At 39.3% G+C, this 27,208-nt stretch overlaps 1 protein-coding gene across 1 annotated transcript in view; it reads left to right on the top strand.

Moving 5' to 3' along the window:
- The window catches only part of LOC115511231 (follicle-stimulating hormone receptor), a 165,918-nt gene that overhangs the window by 101,994 nt on the left and 36,716 nt on the right, over positions 1-27,208 (top strand). Inside the window, exons 3-4 of the mRNA XM_030311787.1 lie at positions 19,981-20,055; positions 22,480-22,554. Coding sequence (XP_030167647.1) covers positions 19,981-20,055; positions 22,480-22,554 — 150 coding nt within the window. The remainder of the gene's footprint in view (positions 1-19,980; positions 20,056-22,479; positions 22,555-27,208) is intronic.

The raw sequence follows: 27,208 nt of genomic DNA, 5'->3' as shown, positions 1-27,208 counted from the left end.
TGTTAAATACTTGCAGATGACTATTTCCACCCAGGGCTTAGGCTGCTTCTTGGATGATTTCCTTTGTGACAAAGTAGAATTTTAGAGTCCCCATTTCACTAATGTGCACTCTTCCTGACTCTTGACTTTATGCAGGTAATTCAGTTCTAGCTCCTCTCAAAAACAAATCTGCAATTTGGACTCATCTTTCCAAGTGGGTTTTGAAGATCCAAGACCCAGCCATTAAGTTGTTAGAACTTCTCTTTGATCTTTTGGCTCCAGTGCACTTTCACAATTTTGACTAGGTTGGGGGTCATTCACTATTTCTAAATTGGCTCTTTCATAAATGTTTGACCTATTTTATTTCACATTTCCATGTGGTTGAAGGTAAAGAAGCTCTCATCCCAGACTTCTACTGTAGCCAGATTTCCCAACATAACTCTTCCATTTTTTGTAATAGTCTATCACCCTCTTCTGGCTCACCTTTGAAGATGAGATGATGTCAGAGGGAGGTAACCAAACATCTTAATGGAAGACTTAGTTTAGATTACCTGATGCCTTGCCAAACTGGGGCTGCTCCCATATAAGCAATATCTAAACATTGAAAAATGCATTCAGCACCAGAAACAAGCTAAATCCTGTCATTCACGGGTAAGAATAGCTAAGAATTTTAAACAAAGAACATGTAAGTATCTTAAACCTATAGGATGAGAAGATGGGGTTGGGATAATGGATCTAAGAGTGGTAACTCAGTCTAGTAAAAAACAAAAACAAAAAAACAAAAAACCTGGGTGATTCATACCACCATAGCAACACCAAAGCCAGGTAACATTATGACTATCTTAGTTATATACTTTGCCTTTTAAAATATATATATACTTAACTTTTCGAGGTACTTTTCTACCTACGGCTCATTTATCCATTCAACACATGTTGCTAAGCTGATCCTCACATCATCCTATAAAAATGATAAGTAAGTGTTAACATCTTCACGTAAATCATGAGAACACTCAGACCTCATTTAAGTTAGTAGCCAATTGGCCAACAGCTAGTTTGTAGAAAAGTTAAACATAATTCTTCTGACTCCTGACCCTTTTCCCTATCTATCACATAGTACTAAACTACTTTACTGGTTAACAGAAAGGTACTATTTGAGAGAAGTTGATTCAAAGTTGATTCAAGGTTGATTCAAAGGTTGGACAGAAGCATAAGAGACTCTTAAAAACTGAGAACAAACTGAGGGTTGATGGGGGGTGGGAGGGAGGGGAGGGTGGGTGATGAGTATTGAGGAGGGTACCTTTTGGGATGAGCACTGGGTGTTGTATGGAAACCAATTTGTCAATAAATTTCATATATATATAAAAAAAAAAAAACAAAGGTTGGACAGAGGAGTATCTGGTTGCTCTCCTTCTAAATCTGACTTTCAAACTGATTCTATCATTCCCCAGTACCAAGCCCATTTCAGCTTTCCCTTCCACCACCTCCAAGCAGGTTATATTTATGAGGCCTTTGTGTTTTGGGACAACCATTAGCAAGAATCCTATTTTAGACTCCCACAACTATAATAGAATATAGAGTTCAAGTGTTTAACCAGCTTTTGAGAAGCTGAGGTATCAAAGTAAAATAATGTTGAGTTGATGGCTGGCAGCAAGAATCCTTAGGAAGAGAGTCTATCCAAGCCTTTTAGAGTAAATCTCCAGGGAATATTCAAAGCTTCAATATGTTTAAGTGTAGGGTGGAAACTAAATATACAAATAATCAACAGAAAGGATAAGTAGAGATGATGAAACAGAGATCAAGGACAATAAATTCTTCCTTGGTAATAATAAATTTCACACCCCTAAAGAGGAAGGAAATCAGTTTCTTGAGCAGCAAAATATCAGCCACTGTTTCACAACAATTTCTAGACATGGTTCTGGTGGGAAATATGAACAGTAACTAACCTTGCTGAATATCCATTTAATATAAATGATCATGGCTAAAGATGCTGGTTAATGTCCACAGCAAAGAATCTAAAGTATATGGTAACATATTTACCTTTGCAATTGAGTGTATATAATTTCGACTACCTGTCTGCATACTGACTGGGGGTGATAGAAAGAAAGAATGGGAGAGAGAGAGAAGTGTTGCTCAACTCTTAAAACTGAAGCTACATGCTTGAATTCACTGGTGATGTTCACCTTAAACAGAATGTATCAAGTTCTACATCTTGTGATCTAAGAAATAACCAAAGCCCTATATGCTCAAAGATCTCTCTTACTGGCCTACCAGAGTGCTTGAAATTCTCATCTTACTCATGGTTTAAAGATTGCAAACCTTTATTAAAATGCAAAGCTGACGCCTGGAAATATAAATCACCAGCACCCATGTAGGTCTTGAGAAGCTACACAACAGTCTTGTGGTCTTCAATTCCCAAGAAAGTCAAAATAAATGATTTTATAGGTCTCTCCTCTCACTGGGAAAACTCTGTAGTTCTCCAATTCTGTAATACAATAAACTCATACATCCGTAAGTTTTGACAGAGAACTAGGAATCTGGGTAGATTCACAGTCTTAAATGCCACTTGGGATAGGTGGAGTAAAGGGGTGGTTAAAGCCAACATAAGCATCACTGTGAAGTCCTCTGTGATCTAAGGTGTTTTTCTGGTGGTACTGCCAAGGAGTTACACACCACAGCTTTGCACCTTGAGAGCATGATATTAATGGATACAAAGTGTTTCTTGTCCTTGGTCCCTTGGTCACTGGTAAAGATCCTTTGAAAATGAAAGGCAGCATGAAATCAAATAAAACTATGCCAACAGGAGCTAGTTGCATATATGAACCTCCTTAGGACATTGTTGGCATTTCTGTCCACTCCTTTCTCCTACAATCCTGTGATTTGTCTTTCCAGCAGCCTATGAGAATACAGTTTACTTTTAATATAGCCACCCCATATTCTATAAAAGCAATTTTTTGTATAAAATATAAGCCTATAAATACCAGCATTAATGCTTAAAGACATTAAAAGCATGTCGAATATGACAGTGAATAGCTACCTGTATAAGCAAAAGAAGTATCCCATCTGCAGTTTTAGGTGAGGGGCACTAGACGGGGTCATTCCCAAAAAATAGAATATTAAATTAATACAGCTTCTCACATTCATTCTTCAGGCTGCAATTCTACCTCCCAGTACCATGTTATATGTTAAATGTCACCTTCTATCTATTTCCCTGGGGGAGAGTAATGCTGTATGTATAGTTATTGCTTGGGTGTCAATTCATAAAACTGGTTGAGTTTCATCTCAAAAACTATGGATAAAAAGCATAACGGAGAGGAGGAAAAGGAGTATAGAATGGGGCAGGGAGTAGAGGTATCCTCAAAGAAAAATCACAGTAATAAAAGCTGTGATAACAATCATTCTAATAATTCCAAAAGCAGGTTTATGTGTTTAATGCTTTACTGTTTAACAAATGCTTTCACCGACATCATTCAACTTTGATTTTGATGATATGAAGTAGATGAGAGAATTGTTTATTCACTTCACACATAAGATTTATGAAGCGTCTGTGCCAGGTCACATCACTGGTAAGAAAGTAGGAACCTAAAACTAGGTGCTAGCTGTTCATCCCACAGACACTGTTTTGCTCTAACAATGTCTTGAGGGCCAAGGAGACTTTTGAGCCCTTTTGGGAATTGGTTTAGCAGGTCAGCTTTCCTCAACTACTCAAGGTCTTGTTGACATCAGGAAATACTTAAATACTCTGACAACCCAAGGCCTCATCTTACCAGTTCTCAGGAGCCCCTGTGCTCATTTTCTCTGTTAGAACTGGCTTCTTCCCACTCAGGCCGAGAATAGTTGGGGAAGGGGTAGAGCAGGGAGAAAGGGAGTTTCAGGCAGAGAGTTAGTCCAAGCTCTCTCCTGGGTATTAAACATTTAAGCTTTGGGTCTCATCTCCTCAACCCAAATGCTCCCAGAGAATATGATTTTGTGTTTGCTTTCCATGATGTTGCCTGTGTCTGAGCTGCATCTAAAATTTGGCCACTAGAACAATGACCTCATTTCATTTTTTCCTTGAGTGGGGTGAGGACCTGGAGCTCATTTTTAACCACCCTTCTATGAAACCATGGTAGGTCACATATGTCACTTAAGGGGCTCCATAAAGGTCAGAAAGCTCCAAAATTATTTCATCTATGTGATCCATTGTCCCCAGTATTCATCATGACTCTTTGGTTACATCTTTGCTCCCTGATAAAATGCAATGCCCTCCCGCACCTTTTTTTTTAATGTTTATTTATTTTGAGACACAGAGAGAGAAACAGAGTGTGACTGGAAGAGGGACAGAGAGAAGGGAAGACACAGAATCCAAAGCAGGTTCCAGGCTCTGAACTGTTAGCACAGAGCCCGACACAGGGCTCAAACTCATGAACTGCAAGATCATGACCTGAACCAAAATCAGAAGCTTTACTAACTGAGCCACCCAGGCACCCTAATGCTCTTCCTCCAATCAGACTGTCATCAGTTGTCAGAGATAGACACTTTGGTATGAATGAGTGTTTCTTTTTAAAGTAGAAACTAATACAAGGAGAGGGGGAGAGAGACAGTCACTGAAATGGGCCCAGATGATGCAGGATTCAAGGCCAGCTGTACTTCCTATGATGCCTGGAGTCAAGGTCCACTTTCATGACCCCACCAGGCAAACCTGGTTTTGGACCATTCCACCTTTCATATATCCTCAATTCCCTATTTGAGTTGACAAGAGTCCCCTGTATTTGCCTCTTCATTAACTCCCCCTATTCAGCTTCAACCTCTCAAGTTGGTGATTTTTAGTCTTTAGTTTTCTAAAGCTTTGGGAACTAGAAGAAAGAAAAAACAACCACAATTGAACATCTCATTGCCTCAGTTCCCCAGTTTTCTTGTTGACAGGTTATAAACTGTTGCTACTGTAAGACATCTCTTCAGATTATACAAGCAGCAAGCAATAAAGGACTCACGTTCCATTCTAGGGAAAGATTTTTCCAATAGTTTTCTCATTTTCTCATTGTCCCTGCCCCCCCCCCCACCAAGCTCTCTTTAAATACTATGGAGCTTATTCTGTCACTGACCTTGTCTGATCAGATAGATTGTCAGCAACTGCAGTCTAATTGGAAAGCAAGTTGCTATGTAATTCTTGTCTCTTACATCTTATATTTAAAAACACAATGATCCTAAAAGGGGGAAATTGCTTTTGGTAGGTGACAGAGGAAAATACACAAATTGTGCAACTAATATATTCAAATGAATTCTGAAATCTAAATCAGGATTTGATGTAATAAGTTGGTCCTAGAATTTCTACCAAAAGCACATTTGGTCAGAATGTTTTTTTTCCTCCAAATACTTATATTTTGGGGGGGAAAAGGGGAAAAACTGTATCATGGACAAGCAGGAAGGAGGTGGCTATTCATAGCTAAAAATTAGGATTGAGATATTTGAGGTCCTTAACACAAGGATGTTGCATTGTGTGCTTGAAAGGACATCAGATGGGATTTGGCAGCCCCAGGTTCTACTTCTCTGACTTGGTGTGTGGCCTTAGGTAAATCACCTAACCTTTCTGTACTTTCTCATTCTTTCCTCCTAAACAAGATAACAGCTTTTGCTTCTTTCACTAATTTAATCAACCAATGATCACTCGTTCAACATGAAACCCTGAAATCTGTTGCAATGAAAACAATATTACAATTTCCATTAGATTAAAAGCTCCTTGATGGCAGAAATTGTATTCTCTTGAATATATCTGAAGATGAGGCCTGCAGACAAATTTTGAGATTTGGTGCCAGAAACACTTAAGCATTGTTAACACCTGTCCCCTCCAGCTCAATAGAATTGAAAGCCCCCTGTATGTGATGTAGTAGGTTCAGTAGTATTTACAGTATGACAGTGGCCACAGATTCAGCCCTCAGAATCCTATAGACAGAAGCATGGCCAGTGTAACTACAAGTCCAACAATGATAAAATACTCTGATAAAGATACAAGGAGTGTTCAAGGAAAGCTCAGAGGAAGGCAATGTCTTAATTCCAAAGGATTAGAGAAGTCTTCCTTGGGGAAAACTGTAAAGGGTGGCCTTAAAACTGATATATTTCCTTCCCACTCTACTACTTAGTTGTGAAGGTAAAGTTTACTTTAATCAATGTAAGCAAAGGATTTCAAGTCCTAAAGATGTCATCTGTCGAATCAGCACACATTTGTGGAGTGCCTGCTGGGTGCAGAGGTGACAAACTATGAATATAACAAAGTCCTTGACCCCAAGGGATTTATAGTCACTAGACTAGACTCTAGTCTAATAGAGTGATGATAATAAATACTACTATAATACAAAATAATGATAATACTATTTAACACTTACTAAGCTTTAGATATTTAACACGTAATTGTTTAGTAATTAGTCCTCACAAAGTTTTTCAAGGTAAATACTATTGTCCTCATTTTAGATATGAGGAAACTGAAGCTCAGAATTTAAGTAACCTTGCCAGCTTCACACAGCTTATATGAGTCTGAGTACTTGTATGGGTCTATAGTACTAACTCTGCTGCCTGGTCCTGGTTCCTAACATAGATATGCCCTTTCCTAGAAGTCAGTTAACCTTGACTCAATTTCTATAGCCCCAGCAAAAACTTTAAGTGGATGAATGAAAATGCACTCCTATTATCATAAAGAACATCTTAACCTAGACCAGCTCAGTTATTAATTACCCATGTAAATACAGCTTCCCATTCCTTTGTTACACTGTGTGTTTGAGAAAAAAGGAGAGGATGCATGTGTAGGACATGAAAATCTAGTAAATCTAGAAGATAACTACTCAAGTGCCTGTCTTCCTTCCTTTGCTGATCCTCTGAAATTCTCTTTTCAGGGATATTACAAAACAACACACAGTCTCTAAAAGATTTTTTCCTAACAAGATCTTTGTTACCTGAAATTGTATTAGAAGACAAATGTGTATTTCACAAATATACACATGAATAAGAGTACAGAAGAGCGCCCAGAAGCTGCTAAAGGGAGGAAGAAATCTGGATTCTTTTATTCTGTTCTACAGCCAATGCCCTAGACCTCAACAGTAATAATTCCACCCTTATTTGCTTTGCCACTCTTCAAGCTTTGTTTAAACAAAGGTTTCCAGGGGCACCTGGGTGGCTCAGTCGGTTGAGCATCCGGCTTCAGCTCAGGTCATAATCTCACAGTTCGTGAGTTCAAACCCCACATTGGGCTCTGTGCTGACCGCTCAGGGCCTGGAGCCTGCTTCGGATTCTGTCTCCCTCTCTCTCTCTCTCTCTGCTCCTCCCCTGCTCACACTCTGTCTCTCTCTCAAAAATAATAAAGATTTTTTTTTAAGTTTAATAAAGGTTTCCAAAGCATAGAAAATATAGTAAATTAACATATACTAAACTAGTCTGATGATTCCCAACATCTTGCATGGCCTTAACTGGCTGAATCAAACTCATGTTGAAAGACAGTCCACTCTCCTCCTCACTTCCTAAAATGATGGCGTTTTTCTCCAGGCAGTGGCAAAGTCTCATAAAATAGGAGTGTCTTTTTCAGGACTTCCTTTTTCCTGACCATACAGGTCTCTTTGCTGTAAAAAATTGGGACACTTTTAGAACCAACGTGTGGCAAAGTCAGCTGTAGTGTAAGGCTTTTGACTACCATTTGATGTGGGATGGGGAAATCTGCCCAGAAATTTACATAAAATTAATGAAATATGTAGTTGGCAAAAAATGTGCCCCTGAATTTCTGAATTCAAAGAAATTCTGAAAATGTGGCAAAAGGCAGGATAGATATCAGTTTTCCATGTAGAATGCTTATGAGGGTGCTACTCTCATGTATTTCAAAGAGGAAAACAAGGAAAACTTTCTCAAATTTAAAAGAGGCTAAATGTGAGTTCCTTCTTGTTCCTTCACTGCAGCCCATAAAGGAGGCACTTTTATGCCAAGAGTAAGAGTTAATGAGGTGGAAAATAGTGGGGCATAAAAGGGAGAGTAATTATGAATTACAGAGTGAAAACAGAGACTGGAAGGAGGATGAAAGCCATTTAGGGAAGGGCAAATTACGTTATAGGTATGGGAAGGGTAGCGAAAAAGACATAATAGATCCCCAGAGATAATTATTAAGGAAGTTTTTGGGGGTGCTGTGGGGTGACAAAAGTGAATGGAAAAGCCTGCAATAATTGTCTCACATGCACGCGCATGCATGCACACACACACACACACACACACACACACACACACACACACACACACTTGGTGTTTCTCTTGGTAAAGAGGCTCCGGATATATGACAAGGAAGATTTCAACACTTGCTTACAGGGAGATCAATGGAGCCCTATTTAAGCTGATAATAAAACAAGAACTATGTCCAAAATAATGGCTCAGACTAAGGTTACCTTCTCCCCTTGTCCAGCTTTCAGGAAGAATGGCCCTTGCTGGCTACCCTGCTACTGCTCCCTCATAGGGACTGCCCAGAGAGCCGCTTCTAGGAAACAGGTGCAGTGCCCTAAGAAGGATGGAGCCCTTCACCCAGCTTGTTAGAAATGGAAGTTGGCTGTCATGGAGGACTGCTGACGAGTGGCTGGCTGTCTTTTAATAACAGAATCACAGAAATAATTAAAATCACTGGATTCTAGGGCTAGAAGTTACCCACGAGATCATCTGGATCAACAGTATTGTTTTATAGATGAGGAACAAAGGCCCAGAGAAGGTAACTGATTTGACTCAAGCAGAGTGGTTAATTAGTGGCAGAGTCAAGACTAGAACCTAGGTCTCCTGACTCCAGTGAAGTAATAAAAATAATGGTAAGCAGCATAACCTTTGCATAACACTATGTATTTTTTCCTCCTGTATGAACATACATTATTCATGTGATCTTCAATAGCCCAACCAACTACAAAGAATTGAGTATGAAATGTACTGAGGTACAGAGGGCCTTAGCAATATCTTACTGAAGAAAATGGATCTCAAAGAACTCCAGTGATTTTCCAAAGTGATGAAGGACTTTATCTTACCCACTCAAGAGACCTTGCCTCATGCAGCTCCACATTGCTGGAGTCTAGAGAGTTGGAGGCTCAAATTTCTTAATCTGAACACCCTCTGAGGGTCTGTGTGCTAAAGGATTTAGTAGTCCCCATTTTTAAAAAGTTCTTCTTTCTACTTTTCTGTATGTTCTCTTTCATGACATAATTGAAAAATAAAATAAAAAGCCAAGGGACCATAAGGAAGGAGCAGCCACCTGCTCGCACAGTGAGAGGACAAGCAACTCCATCACAGGCAGTAAATACTGTATCATTAAGTTGAAGAGAGGTCTCTGGTAAATTAGGTCAGAGACTTAGTTTTGAGGGGGATTTTTTTCCAGTGTGGCCAACCAACACTCCTACATGACTCCTAATTCAACAGCCAACAAAAATTTAAACACTTACTGTATATACCCATTTTCACTAGGTGGTAGATGTTCTTAAAGGTGGGACTTTAAGAACAAGGTTCTTTATTTCTCACCTAGTAGTCCCGGGTAGTGTTTCTCAGCACTTTACTTAGGATGCCAGGACAACAGCAGCTCATCCATTTTTAATTATGGCTTCCAAGGTTTCCGTGGGCATCTCCAGCCAAGTCAGATGGAAAGAAGTCAGAACATAGAGGAACACACATGAGGGGCTATGGGCCAGGCCTAAGGGTGCACAAATCACTTCTGCTCACATTCCCATGGAAGGAAACTGCTCCTCACAAGGCTACACCTAAACAGCAAAATGGCCAGAAAATGTAGTCTAGCTATGTACCCAAAAATAAGAAAAGAAAAACAGATTTTGGTAGACAGCTAGAAATCTCTTCCATGCCATGTATTATATCCATAATTCTCATAAAAAACCCCAAAGGTAGATATAATGATATCCACTGGATTAAGTAAGTTTCATGGGGGTTAGTTGACTTGTCTAAGGTCACATAACTGGCAATGATAAAGGTATATTTTTAACTCAGTCCTGTCTGGCTCCCAGGTCCACACTGCCTCTCATATGTGTACATGAACTAAGATAAATACAAGTCAGCATAGCCTTCGAAAAAGGTCATTAGTGAGAATACCCATGTAGAGCATTTAACACTATGCCTGCTACACAAGTGTGTAATAAAGGTTAATTATTTCACCATCATTATTATTGCTGCAGCCTTGAGTTACACAGCTCAAACTTACACATGCCCCAAACCTACAGATAATTTATCATGGCTTGTGTGTCAGAAGTATCACCTACCTTCCCATCTCCCTTTCCTTGGCCTCTGCTGAAGCTGGAGGACTACAGCTAAGCCAAGTGACCCAAGTGATCCCTTCCCTTTCTTCTCTACACACAGTCTCCACTTCCTTATACCTTAACAATCCCTAGTCTTCTATCACTTAGAACTTAATTAAATTCCCATTTGAACAATTTCTGAGAGGCATACACAGAGGAATAAAAGAGTTGTCTATTTTTTGTAACTTCTGGCTCTAATATCATTCTACCTCTAGAAATCTCTTTCCCTTTCCCTCTTGCTCTTTCTCCTCCATTCTCTTTTTATCATCTTCTCAATACTAATGGCTTTCCCAAACAACAGTCTTCATGGCTCCCAAGCAAAAGTACTAGCTATCCTCCTGTATTCATGCAGAGATAAACTCCTAGGGCATCACTTTTTACTCCACCTTTGTCTCCATAAGCCATTCCATTTTAATTTTCTTGAACATTATATACATAACCTTGGATTTATTCCAAAATTTTTAAGCCATTGGGACACTTAATTGTTTGCAAAAAGAGGACTCATAACCCACATCAAACCACTCCTTAGTCATCACATGACTGTTAATAACTACTGGTATACCTGAAATTGCAAAGAATCATAATTACAATAATGATGGTGGGAAATGAAACATTTGCAAGAAACACTGAAAAAAGTAAATGAGAGGACTTAGGATCTGTTAATGTTGAAGAAGAGTTAGAGGTAACCCCAATATTTAAAGCTTGGGTTGGTCTAATGAACCAATAGGGATGACAGATACAGGTATTGGCTGGCATTATTAATTGGGGAGGAGAAGACAGTTGAGGGAAGAAAATAATAAACCTGTTCTAGACTAGATGCCTAGTCTAGAAGTGTACACTGAACATGTAGTAGAATATGGCTTTGGTAGTTGCAGACATGAACTTTGGTCTAAGAGAGAAACATATCCCAATAACCTGTGAAGTATCGACAGAGAGGTTATAACAGGAAAACCTCGAGGGATACCAAGACAGAGCTTCAGAGATGCTGACACTGACAGGGCATGAGAGAAAATATGGTATATGAGGACAAAGAATAAAATGTATTGAATCCCTACTCTGTACTCTGCTCTTCATTGCTCTAATTTTTGGCATCCTTCCCACACTTTGCTCCACTTCTATTGACTTTGCACTCCCAACGTCTCATGCATGTTGATTCTCTCCAACTAAATTATTAATCCTCGGGAGACAGAGATGCTGTTTGTTTTTTTTTTACTGTCTTACATGCTCTACACTTACACAGAGAGAATGTACTAAAAAAGTACTTATATGATTCACTGTTCGAGACTTTATCTGTGAAAGGTGAATTTCCACGTTTATATATTGCCTTACAATGTAGCATGGAGGAATGGAGTAGTATTTAGTTGTTTTATAGGCATATCATTCCCAAAAGGATTTCTACTCTCCTGGATTTTAAAACAACAGAATTCTCTGAAGTGGAAATAGTTTTCCAACTCACTGTAAATATGGCCTACCTGATTTCTGCCATCCTTTTGAGGCCCCATGAGCATATCCAAGGTCAACTTTATTTACTGGCTCCGTGGTAGTGGGGAAATTACTGAACCTCTGTATGCTTCTTCTTCCTCTTGTTGGGATGAATAAGCAATTTAATAAATGTGAAGCACAGAAAAATTGGCAAATAAGTCCATAATAAATGTTAGCTATTATGACTGTGATTTTTAGTCCCTTTCCTCATCTGCTAAGGGAAGTGAGGGAAATACATTACTCCAAAATATAATTACTCAACATTTTAAATTAAGACAAAACTAAAAATGGATACAATACTTTGCTGCTGATGTATTTGAAAGTGAGCTGAATTCAATTGTCTCAGATAAAGTCACGGAGAGGGTTCTTTTTATTTGTCTCATTTTGGGGACATCCTTAGAGAATCTTTAGCAAAGACTCACCTTGCCCAGGAGAAAAAAGCAGATGCAAAATTTCAGGAAATGAAGGGGAGAGGAACCCTTTGGCAATGGCCTTACCACACATTGACTGCAAGTCCCATTCTATATTGATCCTCTCCCAAAGGGAACAATAGGATTTTCAGGTTATGACTTCAGTGACAGAGGCATCCTTATTGGGATGCCTTTGTGCACTGTCTATTCTCCTCTGATGGCCAATAGACCAGGATGGTGGGTCTCACTGTGGAAAAAACTCAGGGTGGCGTTTAGGGTAATGCTACATATTGCCTGGTTTAAGAATCTAATCTTTAAATGGGGTTAAGGGAACTGTTCCTAGGACATTTGCTAGCATCATTTTCTCCAGCACAGTGGCTGGCTAGCTTATTATTTCCCACCTTCAGAGGAATTCAGGTCTAAACTCCCCCAAGAAGGCAGGCTGTCAAGGCAGCTGTCTGGCAGGCATGGTGATATCTGGAGTTGACCATGTAATGAACATTGTGCTTTCACACATACCATCTGATTAGTCTCTTTAACAGTCCTGTGTGGTAGTTATTATTCCCATTTTACAAACAAGGGAACTGAAGCTCAGTGGGACTCCTTAACTTGTCCATAGTTTTACAACTAGTAAGAAATAGAGGCAGGATTCAAACTCAGGTCTCTATGGTAGTCTCTGGATCTGATCTTCAGGGAATTCTAAATGAGAGCTTTAATTGTGTGTTTGGAGAGCATTATGAAATTTTCTGAAATGTATTTTCATTAGAATTTTCACCTGTCCTGTTCTGTACTTTTTTTAATTATATAGCACAGTTCCAGAAGACTATAGAGAGTAGATGAGTAGACATAGGATATAAATACAGAAAACATAATGTGTGTGTGTAAAAAAATATATTTTTTACACACACACACATATATATGTATATGTGTGTGCATGTTTTATTATGTATAACCATATACATTTACTTCATATATAAGTATAATGTATGTACTATATATAAAAGTATATTATTCATACATCTGCAGCTATATGCAAATACAACATGCCAACAATCCATTTCTTTTTTCCACCAACACAGATATAACCCATCAAATAAAGATAGCACTCAGTTAAAAGAAAGCCTAGAATACTAGACTTACTTACAGATGATTTCTAAATCAGGACCCACTTTATTCATCTTTTAGGTCCCCAGCACCTAGCCTAGTCCCTTAAACACAAAAGCTGCTTAATCAAAATCTGTTGAACATTTGTTGAATTCATTCTTAACTCCTTTAAATATTCACTCCAAGGTTTTGCTAAACAAGAAGCTTCCTTCCTGTGCTAATACACAATTTGATTTGTAAATACTCTGTTTACTCCAAGTTTTCAAGAACACAGCTTTATTGCACAAGAGCCAAGGTAGAAAATCTTTTATAATCTTTAAAAGGTAATTCATTCATTCAGCAAACATTTGGTTGGGAGCAGGAATACTAAAATAAAAGGCAGTGTCATTGTCCTCTTTGCCTAGTGAAGGAGACAAACCAGTGCAAACCCAACACAGTATGTAAGGGCTATTACAGAGTATATATGTATGAATCCTAGACCACAAGGACTCGGGGAAAGAAAACTGTCAACTGAATTTAGTCTGAGGTTATTAAAAACAGAAGAAATTTGATTTGGTGAATATTAAAAATACTTTAGTGCAATTGAGTTCCCTAATGTGCTTAGTTAAGGAGGGGTACTTTGGATATATTAGAGGAAAATGCTCTGTGAAAAGTCAGGAGAGGAGGGAAAAGATGAGGAAGATCCAACTGGAAAATATCTCCTATGTTGGGGAGAGGAAAAAAAACAGCAAAGGAGGCTCTATTGGTATCTCATTTATTGTTATGGGATGTAACCAGAATGTAATAGATGCCATTGACATTCTAGTGAGACTTATAACTTTTGGTGACCGTTTTTAGTTCTTCCTTATCCTGTAAAACCAGAGCAACTCTGCTCTGAATCAGACAGTCCCAGAATTTGGCAAATGAGTATCAGGTGAAATGGTGGACAAATTAATACCTGTCTACAATAGTTTGAAATTTTATGCTAGGCCTAGCTGAATTCTACATGCTCATTCAGTCCCTAAAGTCCTTCCTACTGAATACCCCACCCCACCCCCTCCATCAAGTGTACCTGCATATAAAAACCACTCCATTGACCAGAAGAATGTAATACTGGAGTAGAATTTGTGGCTCGGAAATTCACTCCAGAGAGAATGCCCTGAAAACCCCCAGTATCTCATGCAAGTACATCTCCCCTTCCTTTAAGGAAACATGGAATTTCACTCACAGAAGAGACCTTAAAAGTCATCCTCTCCAACCCCCATAGAGTCATACTAGTCATCTCCCATGTTTTCTCCTCTATGGGTGTTTGCTGACTCAAGGACTTCATCTTGGAGCTCTGCTGAAGGAGCTGGGAAATACCTTTAGCTGGAGCTAAAGACATCCAGAAGCTATTAGTACAGCAGACTAAATACATGTATGTGTCCCTTAAATGATGTGTATTAAATGTAAAAATCCCTGGGACAAAAGCCTAACTCACAGACCAGCTAGCCTTGGTTGCCATTTACCCAGTTTGGTCATGCTGCCTACAGAAAAGGGGTGAAAGAATACTTAAGACAATTGTCATCTCCTTCACAGTTTTGCAGATGCCCATTTCCGGACCTGAAGACTATTTTTCCTCCATCTACCCATCCATCCTTTTAACATTTATTGAGTCCCTATTACATGCAAACTTGCCACTAGATGCTAGAGACAGATGAATAAGATAGGATCAGAAATTCAAAGCCAAGTCAGGGAATTAGACAATGACCACACCTCCCGACCAAAAAAAAAAAAAAAAAGCAATGACAAAACAATACATTTCCTTTAACTGAGAAATCAAAGAAGTCTTGTGAGAACTAGAAGGTAGGAAAACTTCAGTGAGAGAGAAAAAGGAGGCTTTCCAAAGGAGATACAGGGTTTTGAAAATCAAGTGACTCATTCCTCTTGAGCTGATTTAATTGAACTCCTCTATCAAGCTTTTCACATCCAACCACTTGTGTGATGTGGAGAAAGGTCTGCTGGAGTGTTACTACCATTCTTCTAAAGAGTCTAGCAGTCAAAACCAGAACCACCCCCTAATACTGGAGGTATTAGAAATTAGAGACTCAGGCCCCACTCAAGGTCTTTCCATGGAGAAGCATTTGCACAAGATCCCCAGATAATTCTTATGTGCATGAACAACTGAGATGCACTATCCTAGAAGATGAGTGGAGCCTCATTTAGGGAAGTAAGCTTTCCACAGGGTCTCAGGATCTCTCACCCAAAAAGGCCTGCATTCAATGTCTGCACTGAACATATCCTAAACTTTTTGATCCCAGAATCTCTTTAAACTCTTAACAGTTTTTAAAGACAGCAAATAGATTTTGTTTATGTGGGTTATAGCTACCAATATTTACCATACTAGAAGTTAAAACTGGGAAACGTTTTATTTGACAGTCCATTCTAAAACAATAATAAATTCCTACATGTTAACATAAATAATCGTTGTTATACAAAACAACCATCTTTTCAAACAAATATTAGTGAGTAGAGTACCATGGTCTTACATATTTGCAAACATTTTTAACATCTGGCTTAACAGAAGACAGATGGAGTCTCATATCTGCTTCTGCATTATAGTGGTTGCCATAATACACATTGGGTAACCCCTGGACTCCACTGTGTCCTCAAAGAGTGAAAGTGGAAAAATTTTTATTTTAGAATTATTATGAAAATAGTTTTGACCATACAGACCACCAGACCACATTTTGAGAACAGCTAATCTATCACATTCTTAGAGCTCCCCTGTCTTCACAAAACCTTTACCTGTTGCCCCTAAGAAAATGCCGTATCTGGAACTGTGCCAACTGCAATGATTTGTCACAATTGCAAAGAAAATTCTTAACTGCATCTACTGAGACAAAGAATGGTTTCTTAATTATATAAGTTCTTTGGATGTAAAGATTCCACATCCTCCCTTCAAAGACAAGTTTAATGATCCTCACAATTGTGTATTATCTTAGCCAAGCCAGGCAAGTTTTGTTAAACCTCACTGGAGATAGCATTGGCTGTTTTCACTCTACTTTACATAGGTACATTAAAAATGAAGGGAGGCTATGCATAATAAAAAATACTGTCAATTATCAATAGTAAATAAATGTTCATTATATATTTTCCACAGCAGCTCTTGCTACACATTTAACATCTGAAATGTTGTGAGTTTTTGTTTAAATTTTCTTACTTATGAAAAACTACCTGCTGCCTTCTGTTTTATTCCTGCTTCCATGTTCTATCTCTGGTTTATCTTGCTACTATTTTGCCTCATTATCTCTCATTATCTCGTGCTCCAAGAACCTTACTTGTCTAATTTATTGTCTCAGTAGCCAAGGGAAAATTGGTCCTACTTGCTCCTGAAGCAGACTAAGACAAAATTCACAGATCTAAAGGAGACCTTAATGATCATCTAGTCCAGCAATTCTCCATCTTTCATGCATAAGAGAATCACCATTGCTTGGAGAATTAAAAGGAAAAGAAAAAGAAAAAACCAGACACACACACACACACACACACACACACACACACACACAATGCCATAGTCCCACCCCAGATTAAATAAATCCAGCTTTCTAGGGTGGACTCAGACTCTGGTCCACCAAAAGATTCTACCATGTGGCCAGAGTTGAGAAACTCTGATATAGTCCAGCTCTTCCTTTTACAGATAGGAGGCCGGGATGGCCAAGACGGAAAAGATCCTTACTTAGAATCACCAGGGAAGAACTAGGATTTGAACACCACCTTCTGGGCAAACAGGACAAGACTCTTCTATTAGTTCATTTAATTCAGAGTTCTCAAAAACAAACAGTTTACTCCCCTTCCTTTGCATGGAAGTCATTTTTCAAATAACTTTATTAATGTATGTTTATACACAATAAAATAGATGCACCTGTTTTAATTTTAAAGTTTAACAAGTTAGATAAGTATATACACTCATGTTACTACTTCCCCAATCTTGAATAGGACATTTCCATAACTTTCTAGGAAGTTTCCCCTTGCCTCTACCCTGTCAGCAATCTCCTTCCCAGGCCCCAAGTGACAATTACTCCAATTTCTGCCACTATAGATTAGTTTTGCCTGTTTTAGAGCCTCATACAAATAGAATTATACAGTATGCATTCTTTTATTCAGCATAATTGTTTAAAGATTCAACCATGTTGTAGCCACAGTTTGTTCCATTTTATTAGTGAGCAGTATTTCATCACATGGATATTCCATACTTCATCCATTGGGCTGTTCCCAGTTTGGGGCTATTACAAATAAAATGTATAAAATACCTTTGGGAAGGCATACATTTTTATTTACCAAGAGTAAATACACAGGAATGGAAATCCTGGGCTTAGAGTGGCCTGGGAGGCAAAATGTGTAAAACAAAGTGTTCCAGGGTGGCTCAGTTGGTTAAGCAGTCCACTCTTGGTTTTGGCTCAGGCCATGATCTCACCATGCTGAGATCAAGCCCCATGTCAGGCTCTGTGCTCACAACCTAGGGCCTGCTTGGGATTCTCTCTCTCTCTCTCTCTCTCTCTCTCTCTCTCTCTCTCTGCCCCTCCTCTGTTCTCTCTTTCAGTCAGTAAATAAACCCTAAAAAAAAAAAGTGTTGTAGCCCTGCAATCAGTCAGAGGTAGCCTAGCATACCTGCATATTAGTGGGGCTGTTTATTAACATGGAGGTCAATGTACTTTACAGGTGTGTCAAAAGGATTAGAGAGAATGTATATAGAGTAGCTGATAAAGATACTGAATAAATTATAATAAAAATAACTAGAGACAGAACTAGGCTGGACTGGAACAAGATCCCTGAATTTCTCAGTGATGTATTTTTCCACTGCTGCATACTTTTCACCTTCCCCCAACCCTCATCCAGCCAAAGGCTCTCCCTGCCCCTCTCCAACCCACACCCTCTCCTGTCTTTGAAGTGAAGGCTATAAAATATGAACTACCTTCTGAAATAATTTAGAAATGCTCTTTGGTTTGTTCATTCTAACAGTTTTTAGTTCTCTTTGAGGGACGGACAGATGGAAGGGAGGGAGAAAATCCAAATAAGGGAACTCTCAGCACATGAATTCAGACAAGGAGAAATATCTACCTTCTAGGCAATATCAGGCTGAGATATTATCATGTGTGGTCAACCAAATCTACTGGAAGCAGTAAGTGAACCTGCAAATCATTTTTGGAAGATATGGCCCCATTTGGATTTATCTAGTTCTTCCTCCATGACTTACCCTTTCCCTGTGAAACTCTTTCACTCAACTCCCTTAAATGTTCAAATTAACATCTTTTTCCAGGTTTACCACCCCTTTCCTACTCCTCTTCATTCCTGTACCTCCCAGCACTCCTTCCACTTGCAGGACAGAGGAGCAAAATAAACCACCAATAGCCAACATGTTCTATTACACACACACACACACACACACACACACACACACACACCACCTTTATGTTCAACTGTAAAAATTGTGAATACTTAAGTTTACCAAGTGAATCATCAAAGATGCTATCATAGAATAAGAAGGCTATTTTTCTCCCACAAAATGTCTCCTTACTCACAGGGGCTTGTGAAACGTGACCCACCACCACTGAGTTGACAAGCTCCAGATGTCACCAGCTCCCCTCACTGAGATGGCTACTGTTCACAATCACACCTGTCCTGTAAGACTTTCTCCCTGCTCGGTCTTCCAGGTTTTGCCTGATCAAGAGCCTTTCTAGAGCTCTTCAGCTAAATCCTGGGCCAGCAGACAGTGCTTCTGCCTCAGCCAATTTGAATGCATGCTGCCTATGAGATTTCCTGAGACACTCTCAGCTGCTACATTAAAACTGCATGAGCCTTCCTCTGAAGGCCTAATAATAGCACATTTCATCTGTGAACCACTTTATAAACATTAAGTGATTAAGCCACCCTCTATCTTCTCAAGCTCTGGGCTTTGGCATAGTGGACTTCACTCTCTACTGCCCTCAAATTACTCCATCAAGAAAAAAAAAAAAACCTGAGACCTGAAAGATCTTCTCTGGATATTTTAGGTAACAAAAGACCTTGGAGTAACGACCCTTACTTGGGTAATGATATGGAGAAGAGAGGGATTTAAAGCCACGCTCCTTTGAGACTGAATTGAGGCTCTCATCTCCCAATGTTAGATTAGCAGAGAGAAGAACTTGACTCCATGGTCTAGAGCAAGATCTATAGCCGCATGGTGCCAAAGCCAGCCCACAATCTATTTTTATAAATAAAGTTTTATTGGGAGACAGTCATGTTCATTCATTTACTTATTATCTATGGCTACTTCTGCATTGCACTATCAATTGAGTAGTTGTGACAGAGATTAAATGACTCATAAAGCCAAAAAAATATTTACTATCTAGCCCTGTAGAAAACGCTTGCTGACCCCTGTAAGGTCTAAGGAACTCAGAGTTTGTTCTCATCCTGTATAGTCCCTAAATATCTTTAATCAATTTTCTTTCCCTTTCTGGACCTCAGTTGCTACATCCACAGACTGAATAACCTCTAAACTAACTGAGCCATCACCTTGGGCTTATTCTCTCATTGTTCTCCAAATATTAGCATCTCCTATTTTAGATTTGTCTGATTATTACACCTGGCTTCTTTGAGGACAGGAATAGGGTTGTGTGTGTCTCATGAATCATTGCAGACAAGAGGCTCTATGCTGACTTACATTTCATTTGTAAAAAATTCAAATCATATATTTTTATATCATATGTATTATTTTTTTTTTTTTGCAGAGAGATCTCACAGAATGATGTCTTGGAAGTAATAGAGGCAAATGTGTTCTTCAACCTGTCCAAATTACATGAAATGTAAGCAAGATCCTGTGGGGTTTGCTCATCACCATTGGCAATAGCTGTAAATTTTGTGTATATCCCTGGAAGGTCCTAACTCTGCTCTATCCTCTGATCCCTAGAATTTCATTTTAAGATGTCAAAGACAGCCCAAAGGGCACCATTCTGTGTCTCTCTGCCTGGTGATCCAAGTACCAACCAAGAAAATAATCTTGTCCTGCTGTCTCCCTCCAAGAGGTTTTTTTTGTTTTTTTTTTTCCAATAGTAGACCCAATAACCTTGTGCTGTGACTGAAGGGGTCTCTATCTTATCATTTCTTTTAAAATTATTCCAGAGTCAAAGTCCAAAATAAATCCCACATGATGTAAAGATAGGCAGTCCTCACTTGAATACTAGTCTATGCCATACACTCACCATGAAACCTACCAAGAAACAAAAGCATTCTAACACTTAGTTTTCCTTAACTGTAAAATGAGAGTAAAAGTGCATGCCATAGGATCACTGTGATGAACAAAGGTGATAAATATAAATTAGATCCAACATCAACTGACATAGAGTAAATATGTCATAATGATACTTGGTACCTTTATTACAACCAAATTTACTTTGTTTTTAACATTCTGGTTTTACACACCTGTCAATATTCATACAGATATATTTCTGTTTCATACCAGCCTATAACCACCATAAATTAATTCACAGAATCATAAAATGTCAAAGCCAGAAAAAACTAGACACTATCTGGTCCCAAATTTTCCAAAGTACAAAGTGTTTTTTAAAAAGGTAAACGACTTTATGGTCAAGTTATATTAGGAAACATTGGGCAAATGTTAGGCTCACTTACTATAGGAAAACTCAGAACCTATCATGTGTGAATACACACTTGGAATATCCAGGGAGGCATTTTATTAAGGGTTTCTCAACCAGTATCACTGGTAAGGTTTCTTCTGTGGGGCATTTATTAACACCTCACAAAAATTCCATGCAACATAGTTAAGAAAGTGAATGAACCACTTTCCTAATATTACAGACAAGAATGAAAGTTGCAAGGCTTATCTAAAGTCACCCAGTCAAATCCACAGCAGGATAAGGACTTAAACATAAATACCAACTCTTATATTTTTAAAAAATTTCTTATCATTTGCCAAGCATATATACATATATATATACATTTATACATCCATATAATTCATACACACACACACACACACACACACACATTTAGAAATGATACTCAGTCTGTCCATACTGGCAGACTACCCTCTCCCTTTTCCTTCCTTCCACCCACTCTGCCTCCCACCTGCATTCTTCCTCATTGCTGTTAAGCCTCTGAAACTGATGCCTTTCCTCGCTTTCCCCCATTGCCCTCCTGTTCCTTCTTTTCTTCTCTGCTTGGTCTCTCCTTACCCTAGTTGGAAAAAGAGAGTTTCACCAGGGTCTCAGAACCCACAGGAAATGTCAAAGAAATGAACCAAAGAGCAATCAGCCCTCTGGGCAGGGTTAAGCAGGCATCCCTTTCTGCAGTTCAACAGGCAGTAGAGCTAATGGAACAGCTCTTTCATCTCTTCCCTGCATGGAGAGGTGCTCACCCCCATGTAGCACTGACTATACTTAATTAATTACCTGGTACTTGGATCTGGGTAGCTACAGGTTACTGCAACATAAAAGCTAATGAAACAGGGAGGAAGTAATTAACACAGAGCATATCTGTAAATATACATTGATCCAGCAAGATGAGGAAAGGTCAGCCTCTCTCTGTTGGAATCCAAATGTGAACACATTCACCTCAGACTATTGATCAGGACACAGCTAAAGACAACAAGGGCAAAAGTCACCACTTCTCATGAGCTGTGAGAGCAGCCTCAGTCTACAGCATGAAGGGAATCAGCAGCACGTTCCCAACTACTTCCTGCTACAATTGCATGATTAAAATCAGATGTCCACTGCTTTTCACCTGATCTTTGCTTTCCTTTGCCTCTTTACTCTTTCTCCAATCTCCTTTTGCTTCACCCTTTTGCTTCCTGCCATCTTCTTTTCACCTTCTTTTGTTTTCTATCCCCTACTCTCTTGTCTCCAAATCAGACAAAATCTCCATTTCCCAGGTCAGTCTCATCCCTGCCTTCTTAGCCTCCTTAGACCCTGAGAGACACTTACTGGTTAAAGACACAGTGTGCTGGGTGAAAAGGACAAACTCAGAAAGTGTTTTGTTTGGCTATGTTTAATGTCCCAAGAGGACATTAGTGATGAAAGCAAAATGGGTTAATATTTAGTTTGAACAACTTAGCATAGTGAAAACACTGCATGTGTTCTAAACTTTTTTGTTGAAATGGATGGATAGATGGATGGGTGAGTGAATAAGTGATATACTCTTTGCATAATGTGAAAAATACTACAGCATTCCTTACAGTTGAGCTCATGTATATATTCTTTTCTGTTTTACAGTAGAATTGAAAAGGCCAACAACCTACTATACATCGACACTGATGCCTTCCAGAACCTTCCCAACCTCCGATATTTGTAAGAACTCTTATATTCTGGTGCGGCCACTATAAACGAATTGTGTATTCCTGGTTTAGCACAATGTCTACTTGTTACTCTGGGGGGCAACTGCTTTTTATAAAAGATGTGGGGTTACCTAGACATGGAGGGAGACACTTGCTGGTAGATTTTATTTTAGTTTAATATGTGAGTTCCACTAATATAACTGCATTTTTGTTTTCATTTACGAAAACAAACATAAAGAATTCCATTTGCATTAATGTAATTTCACATGGACCTCTTGCATAACTCAGTCATAATTTAGTGTTATTAATAAGATACAGCCAAAATTTGTGCTAGCATTTAGCTTGTTACCTTAACCTCAAAGACATCATCCCTTTTGTTCTGCATATATGCATTTTTTCTTTGATAACTTACAGTGTTTTATTTTTTAAGTTTTAGTTAGTAATAGACATGGTGTTTTACCAGCAGAGAGATTCCTGGTGTTTGAGCCCCATCAGCAAAATCACTGCTTCTTCCACTCAAATACCTTTCCAAATAGCTGAGTGCTTGACAGAGCCCAGAGTGCTATGAAAGGACCCCACAAAGTAACCAATAAGGACTTGGGCTAGAAGTCACAGTAAGCCCATTTACTAGCCACTGGTCACAGGATACAACCTAATGCCTTGATGCTTATTTGCTTATTTCCTTATTTCCCTACCACAAGAATGGAAATAACAATGGTAATAGTATGTATCTGTTACCTATTGGCATAATAATGCATAACTACCTAAGCCCCTCCCCCCATACACACAGTTTTAAAGCAACAGCTATCATCTCTCATCTGTCTGTGAGTTTATCAGTGGAATGGTTCTCCTGACCTGGACTGTTTGACCTCAGCTAAGCTCGGTTAAGCAATTACAGTTAGGTGGCAGGTCAACTGGGGGCAGGCTGCCCTAGATGGTCTCAGTTGAGATGACAACACCAAGTGGAGCTCATTTCCAGCAGCCTAACATAGGCTTGCTCTAATGGCAGTCCTGGGGTTCCAACAGAAAGAGCTCAAGCTTGCAAGCCTCTTGAGACCTACCCCCTGAATTAGTATGCCATCTATTCTGAAGCATTTTATTAGCCAGACCAACTCATGCGGCCAGCTTTGATTCAAGACATAGAGAAATGCACTCCATTTTTTCATGGGAAAAGCTTCACAGTCACAATATAAGATGTGTTGATCCAAGTAAGGATAGAGAATTGAGGCCATCTTTGCAAACAATTTAAAGGACATAAAAAAGTTTTATACAGTGCCTGTCACACAGTAAATGCTCACATCAACATTACTTGCTAGTGATACTTTGTCCTTAAGTTTTGATCCCTGAGAACTGGAGTTAGTAGGTTCAATGAGCAACACTGGGCCTTTGTGTGCCTCATCTCTACAAGAATAAAAGGTTTAACAGAACAGAGTCTATATGACATGTAACTTCCCCTCCCTGATAGAAGCTCCAGGAAGGATCTGAGAAAGAGTTAAGGTCATCCACTCCTGAGTTAATGTCAGAGGCAGGACTAGCTTCATTGGCATGCTGCCCATACAGTCACACAGGGTTCCATGCTCAAAAGCACCCCACATTCAGAGAGCCTCACACTAGGTTTAATTTCCTGCTTCCACAGTCTTGAAATGCTTATACTTTTTTTTTTTTAACAAAGGGCCCTGAATTTTCATTTTACACTGTGCCCCCCAAATAGAGCCCATCATGCTCAGAGGTCAGGGTTATGACCTCTTCTATTTTCAGACTTGGGTGTGTTGGATCCCTAAATGGACTTCACTATACTGTCTGCAGATTAGCAGACTAGGCACATAACAGTGGAGGAAATATGGAGTAATAGAAGGCATGAGCATTAAAGAAAAAAAAAAAAACTAAGACTTCATCCTCATCCCACCATTTACTTTTGGGTCATTTGCTGGACTTCCGAGACCCACTTGGCTTATAGGACCCTCAAGTGAGATTTATATAGGAAAATATTACATAAACCATGAAGTATTCAAAAATATTAATATATGTACTGAGTACTTTGTAGGATGATTATTTCTAGCCAACCAAAGTCTACCAGTCCACCCTCAAGAAAAGTCCAGTAACGACTGAATAGAGTTATGGTGGCCACCAAGACCTCCAGCTCTTACAGTGTTTAAGTTCAAAAAAACAAGTTGAGGAAATGCCTTTACATTTCATGAAGCAGTATAGAAAAGAAAACTATGTATGATGGCAGAAGGACTGGATTCCAGGTGGGATATTGTTATTTATTAGCTAGATACCCAATTACCTTCTCTAAGCCTCAGTTTCCATATCTGTAAATAGGGTGCTTGTGAAAAATAAGATGATGCCTGCCAAAAACATTTTATAAATTGTTTCTCAGTATATAAACTATAAACAACTGTACAAAATTATTAGCACCTGTTACCCAACTGACTTCTTTCATTCCTTCCTCTTTTCTTCTTTCCCTCCCAACTACCTTCTTCCCTCTTTCTCTCCCTTTTCTCTTAGAAAAGTCCAAGTGGGATGTGGGGGCCACAGAGCCTTCAATAACAAAATATAATCACCTTAGGACATGCAAATGAATCCACAGGGGAACTGCCATTCACATGCATGTAATGAAAAGCATTCCTGCAGAAGATAGATCCAAAAAGAAAACAACCCCTCACATACATATTCTAGAGCCCTTGATAGTAACAGCATGAACAATAGCCAGAATGGTGGGCTGGGAGCAAGTAAATAAGGGATGAGGAATCATTGCAAAGTTTGAAATCAAGATATCCAGAATTAGACCCAATACTGGCCCACACCTGGTAGTCACCACCATTCACTCTTATGAATAAGGACCCTCAGTCCTCCTTCTAGGGGGTAAGAGCTGGGGAGGAACTTGGGAGGATGTGAGCATGGAAGACATAGCCCCAGGTGGGAGGAATGGAAACTTTGGCCAAATAGAGGGGCCAAGCTATGACTTTGACTCTGAAAGAGGCTAAAATCTATACCATCAGTCATGAAATCCAGCCTCCCCTCTGGATCCTTTTCTCCCTTTGAGGGGTTGAGTAGTCCCCTGTCCCTCTGGTTCCCCATCAAGTCTAGACAAAGCTGTAGGTGGCCGATTCCAGCCACATCCTTTCATAAGAGGAGGTTATTGTTCTCAGAGCATTTGAAACCTGATTTCTCAGTGCAGCAAGAAAAGAACTTGTAAGCAGTTGGAAGTAATTGTGTCATTGTCAAAGGATCCTCCTTGGTTACTCTGGAAAATGTATTTATATAATTCTACAGCATAGAAAATTCTTTCACAGCCACTGCCATGCCTTTCTCCATCAGGAAGTTAAGAGGAAGAGTTGTCCATCTTAAGCCTTTTGACTTATTGACGAGGGTGGACTTTTCCCAGCTGTGCATCCTTCCTTCAGATGTGGCACACAATGACCCAGAGATTGGAGCAACGACCCCAAAGGCACTTTCTACCAGCAATATTTCTATTCAGGGCTCAGACCGTGGCCCTTTGAAAAATTTCCCATACTGATAAGCTATCTAAGTTAGTTGGACCCCTAATCTGAAAGATTCTATCAGGGAAACAAAGCCCAGTTAGGCTTCCTTCTCCCATGCTTACTTGTGTCTGAGCAGCAGTCATAAATGGCCTCACAATCCAGCAGTCAGGTATAGGTGGATGGCAACGATTTCAGATATTCTTTGGGATGATGAACTACTTGCTTAAAGGCAAAGAAGAAATACAAAATGAATGAAGGAATCCAGAGGGAACCAGTAGGATTGAATAGTTGTTTATTTCCTGAAGCCAGGATAAATGTTTATCATCATCACAGCCACCAAAGCAGGAAATTACAAGGGCTTAGGGGTGAGTTTCTATTTGACTTGAGCATCCTAATTCACAAACACACACACACACACACACACACACACACACACACACAGGAATGTTGTTTTGAAATTTTCAGCATTGATTCCATTTCATGCTGATCATTTGATGGCACAGAATTCAAGACAACTAGAAATCAGTGTTCTTCATCACTGTCTTCATACTTCACTGAGAAACCTGAAGTGGTTAGGAAAAAAAAACCTCATGAATAAAGAAATGTACTTTGACTAGAAGAATATACATCAAAGGATTCATCTGGGTGCATTTTTTAAGTCAATATTGTATTTGCAGGCAATATTTCTTTTTTTACTGCTCTGCCTTCCTGGAGCTGACCTTTTGTGTATGAAAGATTATCTATTGATCTGTAAATAAGGTTTACACAATATTCTCCTGCCTTTGCATCCTGTCAATGAAATTCTCAGGCAGCTGGATGTTGCTCTTTACTACTCAATAAACCCTAATTTCATCTGAGCAAACCCTTCGCACAGCTGAGTGGGACCCCTCCCCAATTGACAACCATCTTCTAGTCACAAGCAGGCTTGTTAGACCCTCCTTAGGATGCCTATTAACAACACCCACACCATCTGCTTTCTCCAGCCAGGTAATTCCAGGAGAGCCTTCACTGGGACTCACCCTAGCAATCCCTCCCCCAAGTCTCCTTCTCTCTATTCTGTATTCCTCCTTCATTTCATTTAGTAAGGGTAATGAAAGTAGCTTCTCTGATTATAAAAGTTGAACCATATGTTGGGCATCTCAAAGGACAGTGGCCAGGGACACAGGAAGCATCACACAGTAA

The sequence above is a fragment of the Lynx canadensis genome, chromosome A3, assembly GCF_007474595.2.
Source record: "Lynx canadensis isolate LIC74 chromosome A3, mLynCan4.pri.v2, whole genome shotgun sequence".
Taxonomy (NCBI): domain Eukaryota; kingdom Metazoa; phylum Chordata; class Mammalia; order Carnivora; family Felidae; genus Lynx; species Lynx canadensis.
This window is presented reverse-complemented; position numbering and strand designations above follow the sequence as displayed.